We start from the raw sequence: 25,834 nt of genomic DNA, 5'->3' as shown, positions 1-25,834 counted from the left end.
CAGATTCATCAGAACATACTGTTCTGATGTTGTTTTGTTTTGTTTGTTTTGTTTTGTTTTTAGAGAGAAAGCGAAGAGGGGCAAAGAGGGAGAGAAAGAATTGTAAGCAGGCTCCTTGCTCAGCATGGAACCCAACATGGGGCTCGATCTCACGACCCTGAGATCATGACCTGAGCTGAAATCAAGAGTCAGACACTTAACTGACTGAGCCACTCAGGAGCCCCTTATTTTTCACTCTTATACATAGACATTCAGACACTACAGACACACACACTCATGTAGAGTTATACTTCTTACCTAAAATCTCCAACCTTCTCTCAAGGGTTCCATCTTAAATTATGTTCACATGAACCTCAGGAAGCATTCAGCTTCAGAAAATTGTGCTAATAGCCCTCTGAAGGCCAGTGATTTCAGTGGCTACTTTTCTATCTTTATGTGCAAAGGACAGACTCAGGAAATAGTATTTTCTTGTCTTTCCCATGTTAATTCATAGTGCCCCATTATATTTACCAATTCCTTAATCCCAAAACTGGTGTAAGAATTATCAGAGGGAATATAGTTGGATGTGGCTGTGGAAAAATTCTGCTGATCGTGAGATTGTTTCTGTGGGAGTAATTAAGACATAATTAGGTACATACACTTAGGAACACACGTTTTTGTTAGGGCCTAAAATTCTGTAACAGTGAGAAAGATTCTATCCTTGGCCAAACTCTACTCAGGCTCCCCTGAACTTTTTTTTTTTTTTTAAGTTTATTTGTTTATTTGAGAAAGAGAGAGTGAGCAGAGAAGGGGCACAGAGACAGGGAGAGAGAATCCCAAGCATCCCCTGTGCTGTGTGACCCCACAAACCATGAGGCACAGGGCTTGCACCCATAATCCATGAGATCATGACCTGAGCCGAAATCAAAAGTCGGATGCTTAACTGCCTGAGCCACCCAGGCACTGCTTCCCTGAACTTTTTAACCAGGGCTCAACTTTTGGATCTCTGTCTCTGTCTCTGCATTGTCCAAGTTTAGCTATAATCCTGCTGATCCAGGTTAGCCAGAATCCCGCACCCTCCATAGCTGATCACCCTCATTATTTGACCAGACTCCTCATCCTCCACCACCTCCAGCTGATATCTGATCAACTTGGTTTTCACTGAGTTATCATTGGGCTGTTGCTGGGCAAGGAGAAATTCTTCCCTTCTCTTGTTGGGATACATAAAGCATTCTTTGTGGAAATATTAGCAAGGTGGGTTCCTTTAGTCTCCAGGGAATCAAGTTTGGACACCCAGGGATCTTGATAATGGCCAAAGTGGCTGATAAGAGTATGGCATCTAATAAATCTTGGACATGAAGGCCATTTAAAATTTTGTCCCTGTTGGAAGTGAGGAGGCCTCACTGTTTCCATAGCATTCCAAAGTCATGAGGTACTCCAAAGGCATACCTACCATCAGTTTAGATATTTGCAGTTTTGTCCTTGGCTAAAAATGCAATCCTGAGCAAGAGTGTACTATTCAGCCCATTGGGCCAAGGTAGCCGAGAGCAAAGGTACCCTCTCAGTGACTTCAAAAGGAGTTGCCAGAGCATTCCCAGCATGGCATTTATCATGTTCATCTTTTATTTTTTATCTTTTTAAAGTTTATTTCCTTATTTTGAGAGGGACAGAATGAGAGAGAGTGTGCACACACACAAGTGCAGGTGGGTTGCAGAGAGAGAGGGAGAGAGAGAATCCCAAGCAGCCTCTATGAAGTCAGTGCAGAGCCCAACCTGGGTCTCGATCCCATGAATTATTAGATAATGACGACATGGGTGGAAATCAAGAGTGGGATGCTCAACTGACTGAGCCACCTTCAGTAACTGTGGGACAATCTTTAACTATGGCTCATGGTTCAACCTTAGCTCAGAAGACACAGGAAATTATGGGCTTAGCATTAGGATCCTCAGAGGGTCTAATTTTAAAGGAACGGGTTCTAATGGGTTTGGAGGAGGAGAGAGTGGGGAGAGGTTTGCAGAACATGGGAAGTTCAGTGAGAGAAGTGGAGGGTATAAAAATGGGGATGGAGATAATGAAGATGGTGGAGGGGAGAACGAAGCCTCAAAAGCTTTTTTTGTCTTTTTTTCCATCACCTGTTTGCCTCAGTTAATTTAGAAATGGTATTTTACAAAGAGGTGATTTTGGACTCCGGAATACACTTGGAAGCCTCAATACCAGCTGAAACAGGCATCCCATCTGTTTGTGTTATTTTATTTTACTATTTTATTATTTATTTATTTTTTTGTTTTTTAAAAGTTTATTTATTTATTTTGAGACACAGAGAGAGAGAGAACCAGTGGGGAAGGGGGGGTAGAGAGAGGGGAATAGAGGATCTGAAGTGGGCTCTGTGGTGACAGCAGAGAGCCTGATGACTGGCTTGAACTCAACGAACCACAAGACCATGACCCAAGACAAAGTAGGAAGATCAATCAACTGAGCCACCCAGGTGCCCCTGTTTGTGTTATTTTAGAGCTGTGGTATTCTAATCTAAGAAAAGCAAATTTGAGGAGATCAAAAGTGCCCCCTTAATGGCCATAGGAATTCCAAATTAATTTTGATTAAATTGGTCCAATTAGTTTAAAGTGCTCCTTAGGACAGACCATAGTGGTTTTTTTTTAATAGTTTAAAATTCTTTTTTAAATGTTTATCCACTTTTTTTGAGAGAGAGCGCATGAGTGAGGGAAGGGTAGAGAAAGGGAGACACAGAATGGGAAGCAGGCTCCAGGCTCTGAGCTGTCAGCAGAGAGCTTGATGTGGGGCTCAAACCCATGAACCATGAAATCATTACCTGAGCCGAAGTCAGACTCTTAACCCACTGAGACACTCAGGCGCCTGAGACCACAGTTTTTAAACATAAAACCAGACTGGGGCCCAGAAGGAGGACCTTCCTGAGAGAATTTGGCAGATTCAAATGCCATTAGTCAAAACCAGAGACTCGGTTAATAGAAGAGTAGTCACAAGGGGCAGTGCCTTCCTAAAAACAAACAAACAAATGAACAAACAGATCCCAGATACAGTTGTGGAGGTCAACCAGAAGGAGGAAACCTGGATCTGGTGGAACTGAAATAGAAACGATGACTCAGGGGAGCAGAGAGTGCAAGGGGCTCCAGTGTGTACCTCACATGCTTCCGGGGGCCATTATTTCCTTACCAGTTCATCCCCTTCAGGTTCCTTTGTGGTCACCAAGTAATGTTGACCTTAAAAAACAAAAGAGCCAGTTATTTTACCAGAAAAATGAGTTTATTTGGGAATGGTCCAGGAACTGCTATTCAGAACAAGCAAACTACAGCAGACCATAGGCAAATGGCAAGCACAGGGGAGAGAAGCTTGCTTTTATAGGTGAAAAGAGGAAGCTGAGAGGGGCTGTTTTTGCTGAGTTCTCACTGGCTGGGCTGTTGCCGGGCAAGGAGAAATTCTTCCCTCCTCCTGCTGGGGAAGGCCAGCATGCCTCCTACAGCCAGTGATAGTGTGAGAGCTCCCCCTTCAGAACTCCCCAACTCCATTTTCTTTTTTTTTTTTTTTTTTTAATTTTTTTTTTTCAACGTTTTTTATTTTTGGGACAGAGAGAGACAGAGCTGAACGGGGGAGGGGCAGAGAGAGAGGGAGACACAGAATCGGAAACAGGCTCCAGGCTCCGAGCCATCAGCCCAGAGCCTGACGCGGGGCTCGAACTCACGGACCGCGAGATCGTGACCTGGCTGAAGTCGGACGCTTAACCGACTGCGCCACCCAGGCGCCCCCTCAACTCCATTTTCTTTTTTTTTTTATTTTTTTATTTTTATTTTTTTTTCAACGTTTTTAATTTATTTTTGGGACAGAGAGAGACAGAGCATGAACGGGGGAGGGGCAGAGACAGAGGGAGACACAGAAGCGGAAACAGGCTCCAGGCTCTGAGCCATCAGCCCAGAGCCTGACGCGGGGCTCGAACTCACGGACCGCGAGATCGTGACCTGGCTGAAGTCGGGCGCTTAACCGACTGCGCCACCCAGGCGCCCCTCAACTCCATTTTCAATGAGGTTTATTTACTTTATTTATTTTCACATAATTGTATCTCAATAGAATAGAAAATTCCAAATTGATAAAACTGAGTATATTTTGATTCTGTTTTTCTTATTTCTTCCAAGGTTGTATTGCAAAAACAACATGTACCTCTCTGGCTAACAATTTGATTTCTTTTGTAACATGAAACCCAGATTTTGTCATTATTATTGCATGCTGACCAGACTCTTTGAAAGTCCTCTGGGTCTTAGAAGAAATCTAAAAGTTAATCAGAAATCCTTGAATAAATAGCAGTCTATTTCATGGACAAATGTTTTCAAGGGTGCTGAGAAGGAGTGAGCTACCTGTCTATTCCCTGTCAGAAGGCATGAGTCTTCTCTTCAGTCTCCTCATGGCTGACTTCATCTCCTGGTTCCTCAGGGTGTAGATCAAGGGGTTCAGCAGCGGGGAGATGACAGTGAAGGTGACAGAGATGGCTTTATCTGTGGGGAGGGCAGTGAAGGGCCGGGCATAGACGTAGATGCAGGGCACAAAGTGCAGGGTCACCACAGTGATGTGGGAGGTGCAGGTGGAGATGGCTTTCCTCCTCCCCTCCCCTGCCTGAGACCTTACTACTAATAATATGACCATATATGACACCAAGAGGAAGAAGAACCACAGTGTGGTGAGCAGTCCATTATTGGAAATCATCAGCAACTCAAGCATAAAAATGTCTGTACAGGAGAGCTTGAGAACCTGGGGGACATCACAGTAGAAAGTGTCAAGAACATTGGGTCCACAGAACGGGAGTGGAACCAACAGGGAAATCTGCACAATGGAGTGGACAAAGCCCCCCACCCAGGAGGCCACTATGAATCCAATGCAACGACTTCTACTCATGATGGTCACGTAGTGCAGAGGCTTGGAGATGGCCACATATCGATCCAATGCCATCACTGATAATGAAAATACATCCACCCCTCCGACAAGGTGGAAGAAAAACATCTGGGTGAAGCAGCCATTGAAGGAGATGGTCTTTCTCTGTGACAGCAGGTCCACCAGAACCTTGGGAGCAGTGATGGAGGAAAAGCAGATGTCGGCAATAGATAAATTACGGAGCAGGAAGTACATGGGGGTGTGAAGGCGAGATTCACAGGACACAGTGACCATGATGAGGAGGTTTCCCAGCAGAGTTGTCACGTACACGAGAAGCAGGAAAAGAAATAAGACCAAGCTCAGCTCTTGATTCTGGGTTAGACCAAGGAAAGTAAATTCTTTCACCCTGGTGCAGTTTCTCAGCTCCATGAAGTCATTTTCTTTTTCCCTTTTGTTCCAAGCCACTTCCTATGGAAGTACTTGGCTGTTTATTTTATTTTCTTCTTAAACACTAAGACCGCAATTCAGAATCTTGCCCATGTGGATGTAGTGCTTGTGATTTGTTGAGCCGTCCAAATTTTTAAGATTGCAATCACTTTGGTGATCAAATCAAATGATCACATGCAAAGTCATTCAATAATACTTTTCCTGTAAAACTAATTTTGGAAAGAATAAGCATTTATGTTAGTAGGGACATTTAGATAGCATATTTTATTTATTTTGGTTTTTAAAATTTTATTTTTTTATTCCACGCAAATTGATAGAATGTCAGGAACTGTCTGAAGCATATGAGGTCAGACATATTTCCAGCCATTGCAGGCTTACAGTCTACAAGTTTAATGTTCATATTGGCAAATATTCTGTTGACTTCAAAAGGGTCTTGTCTTTCTAGACAGGGATGTGTTTCTGTTCCTTATTTCAATGTTGCTGAGTCACTTTCCTTGCTCTTGGCTTCTTTATGTTGAATTTCTTAAATCTGCAACCTATTATTCCATGTAGATAACTTGCCATTGTGATTATTACTTTATACTAATCAGATTATTTGCTTAATAATTATTTAAAAATATTAAAAAATTGTTACTGGAAAACAGATTAAGACAAGGTATAAATCCAAATCTCAAAGAATAACATTTTTTTATTGTGATAAAAACACTGAAACATAAATCTACCCTCTTAACAAATTCTTAGGTGCACAGTATTATACAGCAATTTTCTAGAACTTTTTCATCTTCTATAACTTAACTGGTCCTTGCCAGAGTTTGAGGGAGAGAATAAGGATAATAACCTGATTTTGAGGGGCGCCTGGGTGGCTCAGTCGGTTGAGCGGCCGACTTCAGCTCAGGTCATGATCTTGCGGTCCGTGAGTTCGAGCCCCACGTCGGGCTCTGTGCTGACAGCTCAGAGCCTAGAGCCTGTTTCAGATTCTGTGTCTCCCTCTCTCTGACCCTCCCCTGTTCATGCTCTGTCTCTCCCTATCTCAAAAATAAATAAAAACGTTAAAAAAAATAACCTGATTTTGAGGAGTGGTCTATTCTGTATCCATCACACTTTTTTCTGCCCCCTTTTTTTGAATCACAGCTAAAAGAGGGAGAGGTCACACAGCGAGAAGAGACATTAGTATTATTAGAATTATGCCTGTTTTTTAATACACTGTTATTGATAATTCTTAGGAGTTTTTGTAATTATTATTTGTTCTACCTTATACTTAGTAAGGGAATATTTATTGCAATCTTCGTATAAGATTAAGTTGGACCACTTTGTCCAAGTGTTGACAGCCTAACAAAAGTGGGTGATTAGCATACATTGATGAACATGATGCATGATAAAATGTGAAATGGGTCGTGAGAAAAGTGAAGGTAGATTTGGTGGGAGAGGAGGGATGGTAGAGATATCCTGATTTCCAGGAGCATCAACAGCTCCTACTTCATGAATGCTTACTATGTGTGAAGAGTTATAAAAAGTTAATCCATTCAGTGTTTCCCACCATCCTTTAGTAAGTATTAATGTGCTATTCTTGTTTTTCATATGGAATGTATTATGAATCTACATTTGGCTGGAAGGAAGGAAGAGATGGAAATAGGAAGGAAGAGATGGAAATAGGATGGAAGAAATAGTATTTTTCCCCCTTCAATCTTTTTTTTTTTTAAGTTTGCTTTGGGAGAGAGAGAGAGAGAGAGAGAGAGAGAGAGAATGAGCAAGGGAGAGGCAGAGAGAAGGAAAAAGAGAGAATCCCAAGCAGGCTCCACAATATTAGCGTGGAGTCCAACTCGGGGCTTGAACTCACGAGCTGTGAGATCATGACCTGAGCTGAAATCAATAATGTTTAACCGACTGAGCCACCCAGGTGCCTCTCCCCGCTTCAACCTTATTGAGAGGGTCTAATTTTAGATAATAAAAGTGTCTGTCCAAAGATAGGAATTTGGCAAAACGGGGCTCTGGAAACTCTATTTACATCAATCTTATTCTGAGGTGGATTTACTGATAAGCAACTCAAAGGGTAGCAACAAATGCATGATGTCTTCCCTTACACTGAATGGGCCATGGTTCTGGAATCCCTTTTAACACAGCATCCCTCTTCCCCATAGTGAATACCTACCTTTATTGTTTCTATCTTGCGAAGATCATCTTGGCTCTGAAATGTTTAATATACCTGGAAAAATATCAAAGTCAGACTATTTATACATAATCAGAACAACAACATGTCAATTTCACTATGCATAATCTTAACCTTAGCTGAAAGTTTAACATCTTTCCTGGATTCCGTTGATCCTGAAATTCCAACTAAAAATTGTATGCTTTGGGGAACAATGCAGACTAGTACACTTGGAGACAAAAATTCTTAAAAATTTTGTTTCTGAAGGTAAAGCCTTTTGGAAAACTAAATTGTAGTATCTTTGCTTTCCTTTCAAGAGAAAACGGGCAGATTCAAAGCATCACAGATTCAAGAACTTCTACTGTATCTCTATCTTATGTACAAATCCCTCAGCCTCAGGCCTAATATAAGAATTGCAAAAGGAATATTATTGGGCAGGGAAGAAGTCAAGTGCCTGATTGTGCTGGTGGAGATGAAGTTTCAATGGGATTTATTAAAAAGTCACCATGATAGGCACATGCGTAGACACACGCAGATGGACACATTTTGATTAGTGTCCAAATTATTTAGAGGCAGTAGTGGAAATCTATTCTCTTATCCACAGCTCAATCAGAACATTGTTAAAACATGCCAAATATGGTGTCCAAGAGACCACAAGGGTCCAATTTTCATGGCTTGCAAGACTCAGAGGACACTATATACAACTGAGTTTCAATTAGGTTGCCAGAAAACGACAAGAGAACTGGACTTAAACTCCTTTGCTGCTAGTTCAATTTCTAATTATACACAGGATGATTATAGTCTCATGATGTTGCTGTAAGTCTCCACATGTAGAGAAACATGATTTAGGTGGTGTTTGGGGAATGCACATTTCCCCTGTTTTCCTATATTCTGCACATCTCTCAATTTGGATATAGCTAGATAAGTATGTTAGTAAAGCTCTCTAAACAATAGCTATTTAAGATTAACTCAATTTATTGAATGGCTTGACTTTATATAGAATGCACTTCCACTGTTTCTAGAATGGTAATGGGTTTGGATTTACCTGCTTTTCCATTTTGTTTGTGTTTAAGTATATTAAGCTAATCTACAAAGATAAAAACTGCATGAGACAGGTTGTATATTTGAGATAGGTAATCCCTCCACTGGCTTTATTGAGATACAATGACATATATCAGTGCCTGTTTAAGGTATATGATGTGTTGACTTGATACATTTATGTATTGCAAAGTGATTATTACTGTGGGGTTAGCTAACACCTCCATCACCTTACATAATTACTAATTCCTTTTAGTGGTGAGCTCACTTAAAATCTACTCTCTTAGCAACTTTCAAGTATATAATGCAGTATTGTTAACCATAATCACCATGCTTTACATTAGGTTCCCCTCAAATTTTTCATCTTATAAATGAAAGTTTGTACCCTTTAACTAACATCTCCCCAGTTCTCCCACCCCTCAGTACCCGGAGAGCACCATTTTATGTTCTGTTTCTGTGAGTTCAGATTCCACATATAAATGAGATCATACAGTGTTTCTTTCTCTGGCTTATTTCACTTAGCATAATGACCTCAAGATCCATCCATATTGTTACAAATGACAAGATTTCCTTCTTTTCTATGGCTGAAAATATTCCACTGTGTGTGTGTGTACATATATACATATGTATATACATATGTATAATATACATACATAAATATGCATATATTTATCCATTTATGGACACTTAAGAGTGTTTCCCTGTATTGGATATTGTAAATAATGCTGCAATAAACATGGGTGTGCTCGTACGTATTTGAGATTTTAATTTTATTTCCTTTGGATATGTGCCCAGAGATGTGATTGCTGGATCATATGGTAGTTCTATTTTTAATTTTTTGAGGAATGTCTATACTGTTTTCCACAGAGGCTGATCCAATTTATATTTCCGCTAACAGTGGAAACAAAGGTTTCATTTTCTCCACGTCCTTGCCAACACTTACCTCTTGTCTTTTTGATGATAGCGATCCAAACAGGTGTTAACTGATATCTCATTGTGGTTTTGATTTGCACTTTTCTGGTGCTTAGTAATGTTGAACATGTTTCATGGACTTGTTGGCCATCTGTGTGTCCTGTTTGAAGAAATATCTTCCATTCCTTTTGCCATCTTTTTCAAGAGAGAGGGCTCGAGTGAGCAAGGGGCAGAGAGAGAGAGAGGGAGGAGAGAGAGAGAGAGAGAGAGAGAGGAGAGAAAGAGAGAGAGAGAAGTGGGGCTCACACAATGTGGGGCTCAAACTCATACACCATGAGATCATGACCTGAGCAGAAGTCAGATGCTTAACTGACTGAGCCACCTAGGCACCCTGCCATTTTTAAAAAAAGTTTATTTATTTATTTTGAGAGAGAGAGAGAGAGCAAGAGAGCAAGCAGGGGAGGGGCAGAAAGAGAGGGAGAGAGAATCCCAAGCAGACTCCATGCCTCCATGCTGTCAGCATGGAGACGATATGGAGCTCAAATTCATGGACTGTGAGATCATGACCTGAGAAGATCCAAGAGCCCGGCGCTTAGCTGACTGAGCCACTCCGGTGTCCCTCCTCTGCCACTTTTAAATCAGATTGTGTGTGTGTGTGTGGGGGGGGGGGGGTTAGCTTTTGAGTTGTATGAATTATTTATATATTGTAGATATTAACCCTATATGATTTACAAATACTTTTTTTTTTGACCGATATTCTTTATTGAATTAAGGAAATTTTCTTTCCTTTTTAGCGCCAAATTTTATTTTATTTTATTTTATTTTTGATTATGAATGTCTTTTTTTAAGAGTTATTTTATTTTTAAATTATTTTTAAACATTTTTACATTTATTTATTTATTTATGTTTTCACTCTCATGTGGATTCAGAGAAACTTAACAGAAGACCATGGGGGAGGGGAAGGAAAAAAAAAAGTTAGAGAGGGAGAGAGCCAAACCCTAAGAGACTCTTAAAAACTGAGGATAAACTGAGGGTTGATGGGGGGTGGGAGAGAATGAAGGGTAGGTGATGGATATTGAGGAGGGCACCTGTTGGGAAGAGCACTGAGTGTTGTATGGAAACCAATTTGACAACAATTTAATATTAAAAATTTTTTTATTTTTATTTATTTTTAAATTATTATTATTTTTTTAAATTTTTATTCAGTTTATTTTTTAATTTACATACAAGTTCCTGCTGCTTCATTATTGGTATACAGAAATGCAACTAATTTCTGTACATTGATTTTTATATCCTGAAACTTTGCTGAATTCCCATATCAGTTCTAGCAGTTTTCTGGTGGAGTCTTTTGGGTTGTCCATGTAGAGTATCATCACATCTGTGATGGGTGAAAGTTTGATTTCTTTGCCAATTTGTATGCCTTTTATTTCTTTTTGTTGTCTGATTGCTGAAGCTAAGACTTTCAATACTATGTTGAATAACAGTGGCGAGAGTGGACATCCCTGTCTTGTTCCTGACTTTAGGGGGAAAGCTCTCAGTTTTTCCCCATTGAGGATGATATTAGCATTAGGTCGTTCATATATGGCTTTTATGATCTTGAGGTATCCTCCTTCTATCCCTACTTTCTTGAGGGTTTTTATCAAGAAAGGATGCTGTATTTTGTCAAATGCTTTCTCTGCATCTATTGAGAGAATCATGTGGTTCTTGTCCTTTCTTTTATTGATGTAATGAATCACATTGATTGCTTTGTGGATATTGAACCAGTCCTGCATCCCAGGTACATATCCCACTTGGTTGTGGTGAGTAATTTTTTTTAAATGTATTGTTGGATCCGATTGCTAATATCTTGTTGAGGATTTTTGCATCTATGTTCATCAGGGAAATTGGTCTATAGTTCTCCTTTTTAGTGGGGTCTCTGGTTTTGCAATCAAGGTAATGCTGGCTTAATAGAAAGAGTGTGGAAATTTTCCTTCCATTTCTATTTTTTGGAACAGCTTCAAGAGAATAGGTGTTAACTCTTCCTTAAATGTTTGGTAGAAGTCCCCCTGGAAAGCCATCTGGCCCTGGTCTCTTGTTTTTTGGCAGATTTTTGATTACCAATTTGATTTCCTTACTGGTCATGGGTCTGTTCAAATTTTCTATTTCTTCCTGTTTCAGTTTTGGTAGTGTATATGTTTCTAGGAATTTGTCCATTTCTTCCAGATTGCCCATTTTATTGGCATATAATTGCTCATAATATTCTCTTATTATTGTTTTCTTATTTCTGTTGTGTTGGTTGTGATCTCTCCTCTTTCATTCTTGATTTTACTTATTTGGGTCTTTTCCTTTCTATTCTTGATCAAACTGGCTAGTGGTTTATCAATTTTGTTAATTATTTCAAAGAACCAGCTCTGGTTTCATTGATCTGTTCTACTGTCTTTTGTTTTCTATAGCATTGATTTCTGCTCTAATCTTTATTATTTCCTGTGTTCTGCTGGTTTTGGGTTTTATTTGCTGTTCTTTTTCCAGCTCCTTAAGGGGTAAGGTTAGGTTGTGTATCTGAGATCTTTCTTCCTTCTTTAGGAAGGCCTGGGTTGCTATATCTTTCCTCTTATGACTGCCTTTGCTGCATCTCAGAGGTTTGGGGCTGTGATGTTATCATTTGCATTCGCTTCCGTGTACTTTTTAATTACCTTTCTAATTTCTTGGTTACCCATTCATTTTTTAGTAGGATATTCTCTAGTTTCCAAGTATTTGTTATGTTTCTAAATTTTTTCTTGTGGTTGATTTTGAGTTTCATAGCATTGTGGTCTGAAAATATGCACGGTATGATCTCAATTTTTTTGTACCTGTTGAGGGCTGATTTGTGTCCCGGAACGTGGTCTATTCTGGAGAATATTCCATGTGCACTGGAAAAGAATGTATATTCTACTGCTTTAGGATAAAATGTTCTGAATATATCTGTTAAGTCCATCTGGTCCAGTGGACCAGTCCATTCAAAGCCATTGTTTCCTTGTTGATTTTCTGTTTAGATGATCTGTCCATTGTTGTAAGTTGGGTGTTGAAGTCCCTACTGTTATGGTATTGTTGTCAATGAGTTTCTTTATGTTTGTGATTAATTGATTTATGTATTTGGATGCTCTCACTTTTGAAACATAAATGTTTACAATTGTTAAGTCTTCTTGGTGGATAGACCCCTTAATTATGATATAATGCCCTTCTTCATCTCTTGTTACAGTCTTTATTTTAAAGTCTAGATTGTCTGATATAAGTATGGCTACTCCGGCTTTCTTTTGTTGACCATTAGCATGATAGATGGTTCTCCCTCCCCTTACTTTCAGTCTGAAGGTGTCTTTAGGTCTAAAGTGGGTCTCTTGTAAACAGCATATAGATGGATCTTGTTTTCTTATCCATTCTGTTACCCTATGTGTTTTTATTAGAGTGTTTAGTCCATTGACGTTTAGAGTGAATACTGAAAGATATGAATTTATTGCCATTATGTTTCTTGTAGAGTTGGAGTTTCTGGTGGTGTTCTCTTGTCCTTTCTAGTATTTGTTGCTTTTGGTCTTTTTTTTTCCTTCATCTTTTCTCCCCTCAGAGAGTCCCCCTTAAAATTTCTTTCAGGGCTGGTTTAGTGGTCATGAACTCCTTTAATTTTTGTTTGTATGGGAAACTTTTAATCTCTCCTTCCATTTTGAATAATAGCCTTGCTGGATAAAGAATTTCTGGCTTCATATTTTTCCAATTCAGCACATTGAATATATCCTGCCACTCCTTTCTGGCCTGCCAAGTTTCTGTGGATAGGTCTGCTGCAAACCTGATCTGTGTTCCCTTGTAGGTTAAGGACTTTTTTTCCCTTGGTGCTCTCATGATTGTTTCCTTGCCTGAGTATTTTGTGAATTTGACTATGATATGCCTTGTTGATGGTTGGTTTTTGTTACATATTATGGGAGTCCTCTGTGCTTCCAGGATTTTGATTTATGTGTCTTTCCCCAGGTTAGGAAAGTTATCCACTATGGTTTTCTCACATAACCCTTCTACCCCCTTTTCTCTCTCTTCATCTGTGACCCCTATGATTCTGATATTGTTCCTTTTTAATGAGTCACTGATTTCTCTAATTCTTAAATTCATGCTCTTTTGCCTTAGTCTCTCCCTCTTTTTTTCTGCTTCATTATTCTCCATAAGTTTGTCCTCTATGTCATTGACTTACTGCTCTGCCTCATCGTCCTTGCTGCCAAGGCATCCATTCGAGATTGCAGTTCAGTTATAACATTTTTTATTTCATCCTGACTATATTTTACTTCTTTTATCTCTGCAGAGAGGGATTCTAATTTATTTTTGACTCCAGCTAGTATTCTTATTATCGTGATTCTAAATTCTGGTTCAGACATCTTGCTTGTATCTGTGTTGATTAAGTCCCTGGCTATCATTTCTTCCAGCTCTTTCTTTTGGGGTGAATTCCTTTGTTTTTTTCATTTTGAAGGAAGAAAAGGAATTGATAATGTGAAAAAAATTAAAATTAAAAAATTAAAAACAACACACACACAAATCAAATAAATGATTTTAGATTCTAGGTGTGTTTTGGTCTGGTTATTGAAAGGAGCTTGATAGATTAGAGAAAAAAGGGAAAAAGAAAAAGAAAAAAAGGAAAACATTTGAAATTTTGAGAAAATGAATATAATGAAATAGGATAAAATGAAATGATGAAAGTAAAATAGAATTTGAAAAATTTACAGAAGTAAAAAAATAGTAGAAAAAATATTTTTAACCAAAATTTAAAATAAAAATAAATTTTTTCTCTTTCTGTATTTAAGAAAAAGAAAAGAAACTAAAAAGAAAAGAAAGAAAATTGAATAGATGGGCCAGTGAACAGACTGAAATATGATTGAGATTACTTCGTTTTCCCCTAGAAGGCAAACTTTATAGTCCGTAAACTAAACAGACAGAGAGATTTGTGGTGTTCCTGAAGAGCGGGGCTGTTCCAGTTGGGCGGGGCTTAGTGTAACGGCTCCGTTATTCACAGGTGGTGCTGCTTAACTTACTGGGGTGGATTGTTGTGGCACTTGTAGGTGTGTATGCTCATGCGTGGGAGGGGTGCAAATGGTGTCACCCAGCTACCCAGTCTCTAGTATTGGAACTCTGTTCTTCCCAATCAGCAATCGTGCACCTGTCCTTTGTCTTCCATCCACTTCCCCATCCACTCCCCACTTTTACACTGTTTGTGACCAAGCTGTCAGGTTGCCAGGTGGCACCTCTCTCCTGAGTTTTATCTCAGATGTAGCTGTGTTTCCCTACCCCTTACTTCAGAGGGACTGTGGCTTTGACCTGTTCAGATCCTCTGCAGGAGAGTCTCACTGAGCAATGGCCAGGTGCTGGCCATGCTCAGGAATATTCGCAGGACTGTGCTGCTGCCAATGCCCAGAGACTGTGGCTGGGTGCCAGCCCCCCCAGAAAAAGTTCACACGATTGTATAGCAGCAGCATTTCAGGGATTATGGAAAATCACAACACATATTTGGTGCCAGGCTTCACCCTCAACAACGTTGCTCCAGCACCAGAGAACGTGGTTGTTCTTCAGGGTCTGCTGAGACCCGGTGGCCTTACAGCCTCTACTGAATGTCCTTCCAGCAGGGGAACTACCTCTGGCATGTGGCCTGAAGATACCCGGACCCAACTCTGCTCCTGGGTATTCACCCTTCTCACCAGAGCACCGCCAGGTATTGAGCTGTGACATTTCAGACTCTGTGCTCCCCCTGTTTATTGAGTCCTAATGGAATTTAAACCGTCTTCTTTCTCCTTTCTCCCTTTTTAGTTCAGTGCCTGCAGATGTTTCCACTTTTCCACTTTCTTTCCAGCTGTCTTTGGGAGGGTGCTTTTCCTGAACTCCCCCACCCCCCAGCCCTGGTCTCTGTCCTCTCTTTGCAAGTAAAAACAGCTTCTTGCCCTCTGCAGCTTCTCTCTCCCCCAGTTCATCTCTCCACAACAGCTTCCTGCCCTCTGCAGCTTCTCTCTCCCCCAGTTCATCTCTCCACAACAGCTTCCTGCCCTCTGCAGCTTCTCTCTCCCCCAGTTCATCTCTCCACACCACGTACCTGCTGAGTTCTGTGTTCAGGTTGTGCAGATTGTTGTATTAATCCTCAAATCAGTTTTCTAGGTGTGCAGGATGGTTTAGTGTTGATCTGGCTGTATTTCATGGATGTGAGACAAAAAAAACTTCCATGTTGGTCTGCCATCTTGGCTCCTCCTCCTGATTTGCAAATACTTCTTCCCCCATTCTATATGTGCTTTTTTTTCATTTGTTAATTGTTTCTTTTGCTAAACAGAAGTGTTTTAGTTTGATGTAGTTCCATTTATTAATATTTGCTTTTGTTGCTTGTGCTTATGGTGTCCTATCCAAAAAACCATTGCTAAGCCCCATGTCAGCAAAATTTACTACCATATTTCTTCTAGGAGTTTTATGGTTTCAGGTCTTAAATCTTAAACCTTTCATTGATTTCGAGTTAATTTTTGTAAATGATATAAGATATGGATCTAATTTTATTGTTATGCATGTGTTTATCCAGTTTCCCTAATACCGTGTATTAAAGAGACTATATTTTCCTCATTGTACATTCTTGGCCTCTTTGTTGTAAATTAATTGATTGTATATCTATGGGTTTATTTCTGAGCTCTCTACTCTGTTCTATTGGTCTATATGTTTGTGTTTATTCCAGCACTGTACTGTTTTGATTACTACAGCTTTGTAGTATAGTTTGAAATCATAAGTGTGATGCTTGCAGCTTTGTTCTACTTTCTCTTGATTGCCTTGGCTCTTAGGGGTCTTTTGTGGTACTGCACAAATTTTAGAATTGTTTTTCTTATTTTAGTTAAAAAATGTCATTGGAAGTGGATAGGGATTACATTGAATCTGTAGATCTCCTTGGGTAGTGTGGGCATTTTACAATATTATTCTAATCCATGAGCATGGAATATCTTTCCATTTATTTATATCTTCTTCAATTTCTTTCATTAATGTCTCTTGGTTTCTAGTGAATGGATCTTTTCTTTCCTGGTTAAATTTATTCATAGGTCTTTTATTCTTTTGATGCAGTTGTAAAGGGGATTGTTTCTTAATTTCCCTTTGATACTTATCTTCTTTGCTGGTAGGTGGATTTTTTTTTTTCCCGGTTTACTCTTCCGCTGATGGAGGAATGGTCAAATCTTTGGTTTCCTGCTTTGTATCTATTTTTGGCCCTGAGACTTTCCCTTCCTTTTCTGTGATTTCTGTTTGTATTTAAGTAAGTAAACTTAAGCAAACATTTGCAAGAAGCATTTCTAATGTGTGTATGCATGTTTAAATTAGGACTTTATTTCAGGATATATGGTCTTTCATGTTGCACAAAATAGCTCTATTACATTTTTTCCATGGATATAGTGTACATAGGAAACCAATGATGTATGTAATTTGATCTTAAATATAGGAACCTAGTTTAGATCTTTTGTTATTTTCAATGATCTTTCAGTGACTTTCTATGTATTATTTAGTGTATAGCATCTCAATATCTGAGAATAATGATTTTTTTCCTCTCCGGCTTTCCAAAATTTATATACTTTCTAATTTTTCTTGTTTTTATTTATTTATTTTTAATTTTTTTTATTAATTTTTTTAATGTTTATTTTTGAGACAGAGAGAGACAGAGCATGAATGGGGGAGGGGCAGAGAGAGAGGGGGACACAGAATCGGAAGCAGGCTCCAGGCTTTGAGCCATCAGCCCAGAGCCTGACGCGGGGCTTGAACTCACGAACCGTGAGATCGTGACCTGAGCCGAAGTCAGACGCTCAACCGACTGAGCCACCCAGGAGCCCCTCTTGTTTTTAAATAGTAAGTGAATTCAAGTTTAATATCTAATATTTGTGGTGAGAGTGGGTATAATTGTCTAGTTATGTATGGTAATGGAAATTATTTTAATGTTTAATCATTAGGTGTAATGTTTGCTCTATGGTTCTAATAGATATTTTTTATCAAGATAATTCACTTTTTTTCATTTTTTAGAGAAAAAGAGAGAGAGTGCGTGAATGAGGGGAGGAGGCAGAGAGAGAGAGAGAGAGAGAGAGAGAGAGAGAGAATTTACAGCAGACTCCATGCTCAGAGCAGAGCCTGTCATGGGGTACTATCCCATGATCCTGGGATCATGATCTGAGCTGAAATCAAGAGTCAGATGCTCAACCAGCTGAGCAATACAGGCGCCCCAAGATCATACATTTTTGGTTCAGTTCCTGACTTAATAGGTGTTTTGTTCTCCAAGGATGTGGGTTGAATCATATGGAATATTTTCTGCATCACTGAGGTAATCACATTGTTTCTTTTTTATTCTGTTATTACTGTGAATTGTATTAATAGTTGCCTTTGGATTTTTGGAATAAACCTTACTTGATGATAATCTGTCATTGTTTTAATTCATTGGTATGTAATTTGCTAATGTGTTATAAGAACTTAAAATTTTTGTTCCAAGATGTGATTGGTGTATACACATAGATACATGATAATATTAGATTTATCAGGTGCTATTATCTAGTTTATAGATAGGGTTGTGCTGTCCTCACGGAGTGAGTTAAGATTATTACTGTAATTATTATTTTTATAATATATTATTACATTTATATAATTATTTCTATAATTCATTAAGAAATTGGAATTACTAGCTTTTTGAATACTTATTGAAAATCACTCACAGGGTTCCTGGGCGGCTCAGTCGGTAAAGTGTCTGACTCTTGGTTTCCACTCAGGTCATGATCTCATGGTTTGTGGGGATCTCATGGTTGTGGAGCCCTACACCGGGCTCCATACTGATAGCTTGGAACCTGCTTGGGATTCTCTCTCTCTTCCTGTCTCTCTGCCCTTCTCCTGCTTGTGCTCTCTCAAAATAAATAAACTTTTTAAAAATTTTTTAAAAATCACTCTCAAAACAATTTGGGCATGGAGCCTTTTCAAAACGTCTATCTTTAACGACATTTAATTTTTTTAATGTTTATTTTTGAGAGAGAGAGAGAGAGCATAAGTGAGGGAGGGACAGAGAGAGAGAGAGAGAGAATCCAAAGCAGGCTCTGTGCTGACAGCAGTGAACCTGATGTGGGGCTCGAACTCATGAACCACATGATCATGACCTGAGCCAAAGTCGGATGCTCATCTGACTGAGCCACCCAGGTGCCCTGACAACCTTTTCAATTCATCTATAATTATTGATCTATTAAGATTTTTCCCCCCATTCAGTCAATTTTGGCAACCTATATTTCCCATGGAAATTATATTCTGTCTTTCATCTTATAAAATTTTAAAACTACATTTCAGTGTACTAAGTCTTTACTTCTTTCCCTTAATAGGACGCAAGTTCATAGATAGCATTTGTTTATATACTCAACCAGAGAATTGTAACTCTCAGATGTGTCTGGGTATTTGGGGAGAAAAAGGGGGGTTCCTATAAGATAAATATCTTTATGGTTTCCAAAATGAGGAATTGTAACAGTAGTATCTTTGGTCCCCTAAAATAAGGAAAATAGCAGTTTCAAATTTTCTTTTTATACCAGAAAATTGATGAACTGTATATAAATAATGTAGTGTGTGTTATAGCTGATCAGAATTTAGTCGTTAAAAAATCTATTTTGGGGGTGCCTGGGTGGCTCAGTTGGTTGAGCGTATGACTTTGGCTCAGATCATGATCTCACAGTTTGTGGGTTCAAGCCCCATGTCGGGCTCTGTGCTGACAGCTCAGAGCCTGCAGCCTGCTTCCCATTCTGTGTCTCCCTCTCTCTCTGCCCTTCTCCCACTCGTGCTCTGTCTCTCTCTGTCTCTTGAAAATAAATACATGTTAAAAAAATTAAAAAGAAATCTATTTTGTACTAGTGAGTTGATGGCAGTGTTATGTATTCCTAAAACACAGGACTGACCAAATAAAGTATGTTTGCTTTTTATCTGTCTCTCTTTGGAAAAGTGTGTGTGTGTGTGGGTGTGTGGGTGTGTGCCCACGCATGGGCACACACATCAGGAACTGATTACTTACATCTTTAAATATTGAATTTCTTAAGTTCTAAGGTGAACCTTTCTTTTTAATATTTCTTTATTGCACATTTAAAAAATCAATAATAGAATTGTATTGCATCTAGGTACGATTTCAATGAAAGAATGTGTTCAAGATATTGTGCTACACTTCATACACTCCGTAAAGGAACATATATAATAGATATTTCTCTAAGTGCCAGAACTACTGTGTTATTTCATTTAAAGAATGTACTATACACACCATAGTGAAAGGGACACACTATGTAACGTCACAGGTATAAAAGATGCTTTGAAGAATGACATAATTACATTGTGGATAGTGTTTTTTCAAGGAACAAATGTTCTCAACTCATGGACAGAATTTAAAATACTCTGTAGTGGCATTAGTGAAAAAAAGATGTTTCTAAGACCACCACTTGTATATATAAATAAAATCATGTTACTTCATTCAAAGATTGTGCTCATCACACTATATGGCACTTAAAACAGTCTGTACTCATTTGTTTTGTTTCTTAAATACCATATATGAGTGAAATCACTTGGTATTTGTCTTTCTCTGACTGACTTATTTCACTTTGCATAATACTCTGTAGCTCCACCCATGTTAATGCAAATGGTCTTTCATGGTTTAATGTCCCTGAAATTAAGATGTGTCTTACCATCGATGAGTACATGTAATATGGTAGTGCTTCATTTTTACCACATAGTTGTTGTTAAAGTGGCATTTTTATGGTGGATGACCTTTTCAATTCAAATACAAAATACTTGGAACTTCATCTCTGTGTCCCTTTTCATAAAGTGTAGAAGCAGTTTGCTGGGTGTCAAATGGTCTCACTGTTAATCAATTACATGGGGAAATTCAGAAGGTGTCAAGTGAGGTCTTGACTTCAGATTCAAATGTTTTATTCCATCTTATACAGAGTCCATAAAGTAGTGACAGCTTGGGATTGGCTCCTCTAGCACAGTGCACTTTTTGCGTGTGTGTGTGTGTGTGTGTGTGTGTGTGTGTTTTAGTGTATTTATTTATTTTTGAGAGAGAGAGAGAGGAAGGAAGGGGCGGAGAGAGAGGGAGACACAGAATGAGAAGCAGGCTCCAGGCTTTGAGCTGTCAGCACAGAGCCTGACACAGGGCTCGAACCCACGAACCATGAAATCATGACCTGAGCCGAAGTTGGACGGTTAACCAACTGAGCCACCCAGGAGCCCCAAGCCCAGTGCACTTGTCCTTGAGATTTGTGCATGGGTGTGGTGCTCATTCCTGGACTCCTTGGAGAAGCACATGACCAGCCTCCCTTGGTTGGTCCCCCTCCCACCCCTGACCCCTTTCCCTTGCATTCATCTTTCTTTAGCTCCTACAGCCTCTTCATCTCCAACAGAAGTATTATCCTTGTATTGGTTTCCTTTTGCTGCTGTAACAAAATCACCACACATTTTGTGGCTTAAAACAACATGCATTTATTGTCTTACAATTCTGTAGGTCAGAAATCTGACATGAGTATCAACTGGTCTAAAATCAAGGTGTTGGCAGACTGCGTTCCTTTCTGGAGGTTCTAAGGCAGAATCCATTCTCTTGCTTTTTCCAGCCTCTAGAGCCTAGCAACGTTCCTTGGCTTGTGGATCTTTCTACCATTAAAGCTAGCCATGTTAAGTCAAATACTCCTCACATTACATTACTCTGACCTCCTCTTCTGTCTACGTCTTCCACCATTAAGGACACTTGTGATTACATTGGGCCCTCCCAGATAATCAGGACAATCTTGATTTAGTATATGTGCTGCCGAAGCGAGCACAGGATAATCTTGATTTAAAGGTCAGCTCAGTAGCAACCTTATTGCCATCTGCACTCTTAGTCTGCTTTGCCATAGAAGTAGCACACTCACAGATCCTGGGGTTTGGGACTTGCACACCTTGAGTGGGGGGATTATTCTGCTCATTACGATCCCCTCTTGTTCAGTTTCTGTATTTCATTCTGAAATCTCTGAACTCTGAATGCTGGAAGGTTTTTAGAAAATCATTTGGTAGTCAAATCTCATTTGACCTGAACTAATTTTGTGGCAAAATTTGATCTGAATTAGTGTGAGGCCATGCATAGTTTTTTATTGATTACACTCAGTGAAACTATTTATACATCTTATCACAGAAATATTAAAGTGTTTGGGTATCAGGTGCTCCCCAAGGAGGAAATGATGTAACATACAATACATGCACTGTATTATCTTTCTAAAATCTAAGAAATGCGGGGCACCTGGGTGGCTCAGTCGGTTGAGCGTCCGGCTTCGGCTCAGGTCACGATCTTGCGGTCTGAGAGTTCGAGCCCCGCGTCGGGCTCTGGGCTGATGGCTCAGAGCCTGGAGCCTGCTTCCGATTCTGTGTTTCCCTCTCTCTGCCCCTCCCCTGTTCATGCTGTGTTTCTCTCTGTCTCAAAAATAAATAAAAACGTTAAAAAAAATTAAAAAAAATTCTAAGAAATGCTAAAGTCTAAAACCCATTTCATCCTAATAAATTAAAATAAGGGAATGTGGTCCTATATTATTACTATTACTATTCTTCTTCTTCTTCTTCTTATTAACCTGTAGTTACATTTCAATGAAACTTCTTAGGTGGTTTTACTAGGTCCCATTCTACAGAGGAGGAGAGAGGAGAGAAGGGGAAATACATCCCGTCCTTCTGTATACAGTTACCAGGCATCCGGAGGGGTTGTCTGGATATCCTCAGAGCACAGGCTTATTGGAACTCTAAATCGATGAATTTGTACTTTCATTTGCCTTGAGTGTTGCAAAACATTCATTTGCCCTGAGGTGTTTCTTTGTTGTCTGTTTAAATTTTATTTATTTATTTTGAGAGAGAGAAAGAGGCAGAGAGAGAGAGGGAGAGAAAATCCCAAGCAAACTCTGCAGCATCAGCACAGAGCTTGATGTGGGGCTTGAACCCACAAACTTTGACATCATGACCTGAGCCTAAGTCGGTCACTTAACTGACTGAGCCACCCAGGCACCCCTGCCCTGAGGTGTTTCTATTCAATTGTGTACACAGTTTTCAATAGACATTTTGGGATCTAACACTTGATTTGGTGATTTTATTATTTTTTTTAAATTTTTTTAACGTTTTATTTATTTTTGAGACAGGGAGAGACAGAGCATGAACAGGGGAGGGTCAGAGAGAGGGAGACACAGAATCTGAAACAGGCTCCAGGCTCCAAGCTGTCAGCACAGAGCCTGATGCGGGGCTCGAACTCACGGACCACGAGATCATGACCTGAGCCGAAGTCGGCCGCTTAACCGACTGAGCCACCCAGGTGCCCCTGATTTGGTGATTTTATGAAGACATACCTAGATGCTAAGACCTTGAGTATTAGCTCACCGTACACTCTGATTTAGCCATTTCAATTTCCTTTGGCTTCCATGAAGAAGTATATGTTCAGAAAATAAAGTCAGTTTTCAATGTTAAAAACCAAGATTAAGTAGAAATTGGCATCTTACATTCATTCCATTCCATTCCACAGATTCAACCAACACTTACAGCTTTTTACAGGTCAGGCACTATTCCTGACACTGGGAATATAAAGGAGAACCAGCTCTACTAATGTGAAGTTTTGTGGGGTATTTTAACACACTATGGTAAGGGAAATGATAAATGAGGGCACATAGGAAAAATAAAAGTATTTATTGGGTTGGATATAGCTTTTTCTTTTTTCAACCATCAAATTGACTTATGCCTGAGGCTGTGGTATAAACGTTACTGACAAAGCAGAGGTAGAGAAAAATGTTTACAAGTAGTGCTTGGTACACAGTATATGCTTACGAAATAGTTTTAAGGTAACCATGGCTGCACTGGGACCTAGTTACTAGAGCTTGGCTATGTTGAGGTAGGTGTCTCTTGCCTACTGCACGTCTGGACATCACAGTGCTATCCTTCATCCTGTTGCCGGGACACCCAAGACCTTCTATTATATTTCACATTTGTACCTTCCTTGCTGTCAGTTGCTCTTCAAGGACTATGTTCTTCCTGTTTAACTTGGTGTTCCTTCTCAACACCAGTGTTTCAAGTCGCTGATCCTTTGTGTCTGTGCCATCCTGCTATAGTTAATTGTCTATGCATTGCTGAGCCCCAATATGTAACATCTAATATTTTAAGAATATATTTCAATTATATGCTTGTATCTTGATCAACAATCTATAATGAGGTTATCCCCTTTCAGAAAACATAAGTCTTCCCTTCAATCTCTTCATGGCTGACTTCATCTCCTGGTTCCTGAGGGTGTAGATCATGGGGTTCAGGACCGGGATGATGACCGTGAAGGTGATGGAGACAGCTCTGTCCATGGGAAGGGCGGTGAAGGGCCGGGCGTAGACGTAGATGCAGGGCACAAAGTGCAGGGTCACCACAGTGATGTGGGCGGTGCAGGTGGAGATGGCTTTCCTCCTTCCCTCCCCAGCGTGAGACCTCAGCATCATCAAGATGACTGTGTAGGACACAAGGAGAAGAGGAAACCACAAAGTAGTGACTAGACCATTGTTGGAAATCATTAAGACCTCAAGAGCAAAGGTGTTGGTGCAGGCGAGTTTGAGGACCTGGGGGACGTCACAGTAGAAGCCATCAACAACATTAGGTCCACAGAAGGGGAGGGGCAGCAACAGGGAAATCTGCACGATGGAGTGGACAAAGCCCCCCACCCAGGAGGCCACGATGAGGGCAGTGCATCGCCCCCTGCTCATGATGGTCACGTAGTGCAGGGGCTTGGAGATGGCCATGTAGCGATCGAAGGCCATGACAGAGAGAGAAAAAATGTCTGCCCCCCCGAGGAGGTGGAAGAAGAAGATCTGAGTGATGCAACCATTGAAGGAGATGGTCTTCGTCCTTGACAGGAGGTCTACGAGGACCTTGGGAGCGGTGATGGAGGAGAAGCAGATGTCCAAGACGGAGAGATTGCGGAGCAGGAAGTACATGGGCGTGTGAAGGCGGGACTCGTAGGTCACAGTGACCATGATGGCAACATTTGCTAACACAGTTGTTACATAAACTACAGATAAAAAGAAAAATAAGAGCAAGCTCAGCTCTTGAGACTGGGTAAGTCCACAAAAAATAAATTCAGACACCTTGGTATAATTTCTCAGGGCCATTGGATATTTCTTCCTCCCTGTACAGCTTTGAAAGAGAGAATAATATTAATAAGAGGCATTGAAATCAAGCAAAGTTTGGGGCGCCTGGGTGGCTTAGTTGGTTAAGCATAGGATTCTGTGTCCCCCTCTCTCTCTGCCCCTCCCCCTCTTGTTCTCTTTCTCTCTCTCTGTCTCTGTCTCTCTGTCTCTCAAAAATAAATTGAAAAAAAAAGAAAAAAGGGGCATCTGGATGTTTCAGTTGGTTAAGCATAGGATTCTGTCTCCCTTTCTCTCTGCCCCTCCCCCTCTTGTGCTCTCTCTCTCTCTCTCTCTCTCTCAAAAGTAAATAAACATTAAAAAAAAAAAAAAAAAAGGAAAGAGGGCGCCTGGATGGCTCAGTCAGTTAAGCATGCGACATCGGCTCAGGTCAGGATCTCACAGTTCCTGAGTTCGAGCACCGCCTTGGGCTCTGTGCTGACAGCTCAGAGCCTGGATCCGGTTTCAGATTCTAGGTCTCCCTCCCTCTCTGCCCCACCCCCCTCACGCTCTGTCTCTGTGTCTTAAAAATAAATCAACATAAAAAAAAAAATCAAGCAAAGTTTTATCTCATCTGTGGAAACTTTGTAATACAGCTTGAAGTCTGGGATTGTGAGGCCTCCTGCTTTGGTTTTCTTGTTCAAGATTGCTCATGCTCTTATTTTTAATCTTATTATCTTATTCTTCATGAACTTGTTGTGTCACCTGGGGAAGTCACTCACTTCTCCTTGCTTCAGCTCCCTCATTAGTCTAAAATGTGGTGTGGGCTGGATCATTCGTTTCCCTACTGTACTCGTTGGGGCCTTTGACATCTGTTAAAATCCACCCCTAGAGGTTGCTGAGGAAGAGAACTGAGGAAGGCTTCGTGGCAGGTGCTCCATGAACCGGAGCATCTCTGATTTTATTCTCATTGCACTTTGTTTCCTTAAGAGCCATTGGAATAAACCAACACTCATAGGCCTTTCAGTGACAACATAATAGGGATCGATTTGAACAGCATGTTATAATGTTATAAGCTACTGCACACCTAATAACAATCAATTTTTTTCAAAGTTTATTTTTTACTTATTTTTAAAAAATTTTTAAATGTTTTATTTATTTTTGAGACAGAGAGACACAGAGAATAAGCAGGGGAGGGGCAGAGAGAGAGCAAGACACGGAATCCGAAGCAGGCTCCAGGCTCTGAGCTGTCAGCACAGAGCCCGACGCGGGGCTTGAACTCATAAACCTCGAGATCATGATCTGAGCCGAAGTTGGACGCTTAACCGAC

General features: G+C 40.0%; 2 protein-coding genes across 2 annotated transcripts; both read right to left on the bottom strand.

Annotated features, from left to right (window-relative positions):
- Positions 1–4,365: 4,365 nt before the first annotated feature.
- On the bottom strand, positions 4,366–5,301 carry LOC131487918 (olfactory receptor 4D10). Its single transcript, XM_058689118.1, has one exon. The coding sequence runs from the start codon at positions 5,299–5,301 to the stop codon at positions 4,366–4,368; it is 936 nt and encodes a 311-aa protein (XP_058545101.1).
- Positions 5,302–23,233: 17,932 nt separating this feature from the next.
- Positions 23,234–24,640, bottom strand: LOC131488889 (olfactory receptor 4D11-like). Its single transcript, XM_058690738.1, has one exon. The coding sequence runs from the start codon at positions 24,547–24,549 to the stop codon at positions 23,614–23,616; it is 936 nt and encodes a 311-aa protein (XP_058546721.1). The 5' UTR covers positions 24,550–24,640; the 3' UTR covers positions 23,234–23,613.
- Positions 24,641–25,834: the final 1,194 nt, after the last annotated feature.

This window comes from Neofelis nebulosa, chromosome 10 (genome assembly GCF_028018385.1).
Source record: "Neofelis nebulosa isolate mNeoNeb1 chromosome 10, mNeoNeb1.pri, whole genome shotgun sequence".
NCBI classification, from domain to species: Eukaryota; Metazoa; Chordata; class Mammalia; order Carnivora; family Felidae; genus Neofelis; species Neofelis nebulosa.
Note: the sequence above shows the minus strand (reverse complement) of the source record. Positions and strands in the feature narration are given on the sequence as shown.